We start from the raw sequence: 7,322 nt of genomic DNA, 5'->3' as shown, positions 1-7,322 counted from the left end.
TCAATGTTCATGTCAACACACGCGTATTTTGCTTAATTTGTTGAGGACAGAAGACATGGCGTGCTAATAAGGAAGACATTTTGCACGATTGTGGAGAAGCCTGGTTCTTGTTGGTGAAATATGCACGCCACATTCTTGGTTTATTCTGTCCTCTTGCATGTCATGTTTCTTTCTCGGCCTACCGAGGAGATTTTGTCCAAAGCATGCCCTTCACTTTCAGTCTGTTCAGAATGGTAACCAGTTTGCATACTGCATGTGGATTGTCCCTTACATATATGGAAGTTCAAAGATATGGCACATCTTTTTAGGTTACTTAATAATGAGTATGAGTTTTTTACTTAAAAATGCTCGTTGTCGATTCATAAAATTTCGTGTTTATAATTAAAATCATTCATATTATAAATTACTCTATAAAAATCGTATTTGAAAAAAAGAATCAACTAAAATTAAGGTCGTTTAGTCATTAACTTATATAAAAACAGATGAACGGAATTGATAAAAGTATTACGAATCATCTATGTATCTCCTACAATAGATTGACTAAACGACTTTAATTTTAGTTCATTTTTTGCAGAGATGACCTTTATAGGGTGATTCATAATATAAACGATTCTTATCATAGTCACAAAACTCTGTGATTAAGTAGGAGTTCCTACTCATCCTTAAGTAACCACACATTATTCGTAATTAGCTTAAAAAAAATTTGAAATGACAAATAAACGTGCATTTCATATGTTCTTATCAAAGATTTGTATAGACTTGATCATCAAAATTACCTTTCCAGATCAAAAGCAAGAGAGTTGTTTTTTGCATATTAAGAGGGGCAATGCATTTTTTTGCACAAACCCAATATAACCAAACGTGCACAAAATTTCTACAATTTCTTCATGCACGGGTGATGTGAATTTTTTTTTTTAGTTCAAGGAAATAGTACCGAAACGCAGTGAGTTAAAAGAGTAAGACAATAACTATCAGGGCAATTTTGAAAAAAAAAAAAAAAATCCTTAGATCGTTGTGAAGGTTTTAAGTATTTGTAGATAATGGTATTCCGGCAGCGCGACCTTGATGACGCTTTTATTTCATGATTTTCATGATTCGGTTTCGAATAGATGTCTGAGAAAATTAAGAGGGAGTAAGTACCAAAGCCCAAGCCCAAGCCCAAATAAAATGTCTTTGATATCCTTGTGACTTGTCCGTTCAGAACCCATTCCAATTGAAGCCCACGAATCTCAGAAAAGCAAAAACGAATTTGGAGCTCACACATTCAAGCCCACTGCAAATGCAAGCATATCATACACTTGATTTCCACGAAAATCTTGAGCTTTGTATGTTCCAGTGAACTTTCCAACCTTTTTGAATTGGTCATTTAGCATTGTTAATTGGGATCTTTAACGAAAAACTCTCAGTACTGTTCATTTTAACAAAAAATCATATTTTTACACTAAAAAGTCAATCTTGGTACTATTCACTTTACCCTTTATTTTGTCATTATCGTTAAAACTCAAAGTTTTCAAGCTATTTTCATTAGTTTTTTTTTTTGTTATTAATATTAAGAACTCATTTAGAATAACTTTTAAAATGACTGAAAACGTTTTTTATGAGAGTGCTTTTGAAGTTAATCCTTAGTAAAAATGTAAGTGAATCTTACAAACACACTTAAAGTGTTTTATGCAAAAAACACATAACTGATTTTTTTTGTAAGAAGCACTTCAATTTCTTATGAAACTCAAAAACATGTTTATGAAAAACGTTTTTAGTTATTTTAAAACTATTTTAAAACTAGCCTGAGTTGCTAATAAAGAGAGGACTTTTATTTATTATTATTATTATTTTATTATTTTTATTTTTATTTTTTTTGTAAATGTGGCGTCTGCCTTTAAACAAATAAGAAATAAAGGTCTTCTTTCACTGTCACATTACATATGTAAATGTAATTGAGGAGAATCTGGGCGTGTTCCCACTCTCAAACAAACTTGTCAACGTTTAACTTAATTTACAATTTTTCAGATGGCCCTTTGTGTCTTTGAAAGAGCTACGATTGTTTGGATTTGTGCAACCACGAACTGTAGGAGTTCATCGATTTGTCGGATTTTTTAGTTTTTTTTTTAACCTCACCTATTTCGAATCTTAAGTGTAAATGGGAGAATGAAGTAGTTTTTGGTACATTAACGTGTGTTTGGGACTGAGTTGCTAAAAGTGTTTTCTGAATTTGTTTAGTGGCATAAATCTTAAAAGAGCTTATAGTTATGGATCACATAATCGTTTTATAAGAAAGCACCTAAAGTATTACTTTCAAGATTTTTCCATGAAAAACATGGTTTTATAGAACTTTCTACGTGTTAAACATATAAACATAAGTGCTTTTTACATAAGCAATTTTAAACAAACCCTAAATTTTACGGACCGTATATATTCTATACTCATTCCCCAAACAAAAAAGTTGAAGATACGTTGCGGTGCATTAGATTGTTCCAATATCTCGTCTAATGAAACTTTCTTAATTTCTATCTAATTGTAGTTGAATGATCTTCAGTTATTTCCCAAATCCACCAGATTAGAGTTTCAAACACAGAAATAGTAGTAATTCATTAAGTTATGGCCATGTTCAACTATCTGCTTAATAGTTGACCAATAAATAAACTATCTTCTTAATCTATACACACGCACATAAATGACTATGCTCCACAGTTTATGGAGCGAGATTAATGATTGCATATCAATAGTTATACCAACAACATATTGAAACATTTCCAACACCATATTGATGTCAACTTGTCCATAATATCAATAATACGAATGACACATCGAATATCCGGCTTGATTAACGAGATCCCTCTTATAAAATTTAAGAGGGTTCTCTACTAAAGCTACATGCAAGTTTGCCTGACTTGATACAGCTCTGGTTTGACCTGGTTTGGCAGGCTCAAAAATCTGCCGACTTACAGTGAACTTTTAGGGTTATTGAAGCCACCAACCTGGCACGTGAGAGTCCGTGACAAGGACTCTTTCAAACTCCAAGCTCTCACACAATCTCTATCTGTGGATTCATAAGCTTCGCATACGTAGTATCCTACGTATGACTAGTAGTTGAAATACACAATTTGCTAGGAATTTAATTTTACCATTACAAGTTGGCATCTGTTTTTGTAAGGGATCTATTATATTGTGACATTTCATTTCTTACAGACTTTTCAAATCGATTGTTTTTTATATATCGCAACGGACGATTCTAACGTTTATTTTAGGAGTATGATTCTCTCCTATTTAAATTAGGAGTTTTAATGAAAAACCCACGGTACTGTTCACTTTAACGAAAAATCATATTTTTACACTAAAAAGTCAATCATGGTATTATTTACTTTACCCTTTATTTTATCCTTATCATTAAAACTCAAAATTTTCAAGTCATTTTCATTAGTTTTCCTTTTAAATTATCTTTCCCTCTAGTCTTCTATTTAAAAAATAAAAAATAAAAAAAATAAAAAACACACTTGCAAGTTTTAATTGCAGATTTGTTTAATGTTAATCTATAATTAATGAGATGGATTAGCCAATTATAACTTGAATAAGACTATTTAAGAGAAATATCTGGTGTTCAAATTGTGGTATGAGGCGAAGAAGACACTGCTTTACCTAATATGACTAGGTTTATCAAAATGCATCGTTAAAAAACGACACACGAAACACAAGAAAACCCCGATAACGTTTACATTTTCCCACCCCAGAAACAAAAAACAAGAAAGTGGGTTTCCACAAGGGGATAGTTGCCAACGCACTGACTGGTCAAGCAAACAGCTCACACAGCGTATACAACAAGACCAAACAAAACCCAAAGCTTCAGAGAAAAAGCAACTTAATTAATCAGCTTCCAGTACCCTACTCATGTGACCATGTCCAACACAACAGCAACACAATCCCTCAGAAACCCATCAGCCCAAAATTCCAGAGAGGTCTCGTAGCTCCGCCGCCGCAACCTCCACCGTCTCCTCTTTGGGCATGGGCGGTGATGGCAAGCACAGGTGGAAGATCTCCTTCTACCGCTCCAATTCCGGCTCAAAGAATCCCCCAAAGGAGCTCTTATGCCCCATTTCCGGGTCCTTAATATCCGACCCTGTCGTCGTCTCTTCGGGTCAGACCTTCGAGCGCCTCTCCGTCCAACTCTGCCGCGAGTTGAGCTTCTCTCCCAAACTCGAAGACGGGACCCGACCCGATTTCTCCACCGTGATTCCCAATTTTGCCATCAAGTCTACCATCCAGAACTGGTGCGACCGCAACAACGCCCAGCACCCGCAGCCACCCGATTCAATCGCACTCGAGAAGGCCGTACGGGCGCTGATGGAGAAGGATATGGAAGACCCGGGAATTAGGGTTTCGGAGCGGGAGCTGCTGAGGGGGATGGCGGAGAGGCCGCCGGTTAGGTTCATGCACGCGGCGACCGAGTTGGGCCGCCGAGTCGACCATTTCTATTCCAGTTCGTCGGAAGAGTCGGTGGTCATCCCCTCGGCGAGTCCCCCCACTCCTCTTCCCTTCGCGACCTTGCCGTCGTGTTACTCCTCGTCGTCTTCCTGCGAAATCACCGCCGAGCTTCAAACCCTAAACCTTAATTCCTCGTCGCCGGGATGCGAGGAGGAGGAGCAATTGATGACGAAGCTGAGAAGCTCCGAGGTAATCGAGCAGGAGGAGGGGGTAATTTTACTCAGAAAGCTCACGAGGACGAAGGAGGAGCTTAGGATTTCGCTCTGCACTCCCCGGCTGCTCTCCGCCGTCGGATCGCTGGTTGTCTCGCGATACAGCACTGTGCAGCAAAACGCCCTCGCTTCGCTGGTGAACTTGTCTCTGGAGAAGCCCAACAAGGTGAAGATCGTACGGTCAGGATTCGTCCCGCATTTGGTGGATGTATTGAAGGGAGGATCCAGTGAGTCGCAGGAGCACGCCGCCGGCGCGCTCTTCAGCTTGGCGTTGGAGGAAGACAACAAAATGGCGATCGGAGTGCTCGGAGCGTTGCCTCCGCTGATGCACGCGTTCGTGAGGGCGGAGAGTGAGCGGACGCGCAATGACTCGGCGTTGGCGCTCTATCACTTGACGCTGGTGGAGAGCAACCGAGTCAAACTCGTTAAGCAACACAACGCGGTGCCAACTCTGTTGGCCTTGGCTAAGTCTCCGGCGTCAACGGGCCGAGTTCTGCTGATTCTGTGCAATCTAGCGAGCTGCAACGAGGGGAGGTCAGCCATGCTCGACGCCAACGCGGTGGAGTTTTTGGTGGGGATGCTGAGGAGGCGGACAGAGTTGGATTCCGAGTCGACCCGGGAGTACTGCGTGGCGGCGCTCTATGCGCTGAGTCACGGGTCGATGAGGTTTCGCGGGCTGGCGAGGGAGGCGAAGGCGGTGGAGGTGTTGTGTGAGATCGAGAAAAGCGGGAGCGAGAGGGCGAGGGAGAAGGCCAACCAGCTGTTGATGGTGATGAGAGGGAGAGAGGATGAGCCGAATTGGGACTCGGTGCTGGACTCGGGTGCTGGAGCTGGACTCGATCCGACTCGGTACCGAGTTGTGAGGAACTTGCATAATGCCAACTCAACCACGTTTTAGTTTTTTTTTTCTTTTTATTTTTTAATTATAGAAAATGGGCTTTTTGTATTTACGGAGTAGGTTTAAATTATAATATCAGCGCAAAAAAAATGACTAATAAAAAAGAAAATGTAATCGTCGCCAAGTCGACTCGTTGAGTCGTGACTCGGTACTGAGTTTGGGATACGGCGGCGGGTGTAAATCATTGGCGGGGGAATGGTCCACGTCTCCTTTATTTTTGTGTTGTCTTTTTGCGTTTTTGTTTAGTGTTAATTAGTGTCTGTAAGTAAGGTTTAATTAAGGATTTTGGAATGTGATGTGCACATAGATTTGCTTCAAGAAAGGATTGATTGGATAAGAACAATTTAGAAGTTTGCTTTTCTTGTGGCCTTGTGCATTTCTTTTTCTTGGTTGAGGATTTTAGTTGTGCATTGCAAAATTAAAGGTAAACAGTTTCGTAACGTTTTCTTAAGTGTTCCAAAAGAAGAGATTACTAGATTTTGTAGTTTAGTTGCTCTGGATTCTATGGTCCCAAATGTGCCAAAAACATATTGTTCTTGTTAACACCAAAATATATGTTTATGTTTTCATGATTGTCATGTTGGTATTGTGGGAGAAGCGTTGTATATACCAGTGGAAATTTGCCTCACAACTTAATGTTGTATAAATTGGTGCAATTTGGCCTTGTAGCTGACTAATGGTTTATGAAGGATGAAAAAAATGGAAAAGAAAAAAGAACGGATTTTGTGTGAGAAACGTTATATAGATGGTTAAAATTTAACCTCGTAACCGATTAACTTTATAAGATGGAGGAAAGAAATGAGAAAAATAAATTGGTAATTGGCAAAAAGGTTGTGTGGTCCATAATGCAACTCTATGGAGGCATCCATGTTGCTTTTTAACTTGTAAGACATAGATATTTTCGTATTCAACTTCTTTTCAATGGTTCGGAATTACTTAATAGTAACCAGAAATGAACGATGAAAATTAACTAGAAAAAATCAAATGATAACAATTATTTAAAAGTTTGGACTACATGATAGGCTAAATTATCGAAGACAAATACGTCCATCTTTAGGCTCTTGTCCTTTGGCATATTGTCTTGCATGTTGGTTGGTGTTGGAAATGTGGTGTGTGCTCATGCCTAATTTGTTTAATTAGTAGTTGCTAAACCCTAATATATTATTGCAAGAAATGAAGAGAAGGAGCTTTCAGTTTTGGACTAAACTGTCCCTCCTTGTTTGTCTAACTATCAGATTCGTTTGTTGATTTTTTTTTTTTTTTTTGAATAACTGTTTGTTTTGACCAAACAAATTGTAAACTTGCCGCGATATTTCCCCTCCCTTCCTTCCATCGACGATTTGCTCCTTTCAATCCACCTTTTAAAATGTGGTAGTTTGCTCTTGAATTGTCAAATTTGTATCATGTTCAGTTATGTTCTACTTTCTCACTTAAATTAACAAACATAACCCTTATTTGATCGGAAATATGATTGATTTGACAGTATGTGAAAAATCGACTCTTTTTAATTTTTGCATATTAAAGAGGTTCATAATCTAAAAGTTGAAGTAGTAAAGTAAAACACTATACTAAATTTACGGAACATTGCCAAAATTTCCCTTATTGTAAGTAGGATTATGAGCCCTTCTATATCATGTTCTTTTTAAGGGAAAAAAAGAACCAACAGGTGGCTTCGCCGCGGTAATCTACTGCTAGAAAGACTCATAGAGACATTTTGTCTCCCATGACCACCATCC

General features: G+C 38.6%; 1 protein-coding gene across 1 annotated transcript; it reads left to right on the top strand.

Annotated features, from left to right (window-relative positions):
* Nucleotides 1-3,642: 3,642 nt before the first annotated feature.
* LOC137710518 (U-box domain-containing protein 38-like) lies at nt 3,643-5,945 on the top strand. The gene has a single exon (XM_068449562.1). The coding sequence runs from the start codon at nt 3,997-3,999 to the stop codon at nt 5,584-5,586; it is 1,590 nt and encodes a 529-aa protein (XP_068305663.1). The 5' UTR covers nt 3,643-3,996; the 3' UTR covers nt 5,587-5,945.
* Nucleotides 5,946-7,322: the final 1,377 nt, after the last annotated feature.

Source organism: Pyrus communis, chromosome 12 (assembly GCF_963583255.1).
Source record: "Pyrus communis chromosome 12, drPyrComm1.1, whole genome shotgun sequence".
In the NCBI taxonomy this organism is placed as follows: domain Eukaryota; kingdom Viridiplantae; phylum Streptophyta; class Magnoliopsida; order Rosales; family Rosaceae; genus Pyrus; species Pyrus communis.
The sequence above is the reverse complement of the archived record's forward strand: the minus strand, read 5'-3'. Positions and strand labels throughout refer to the sequence as shown.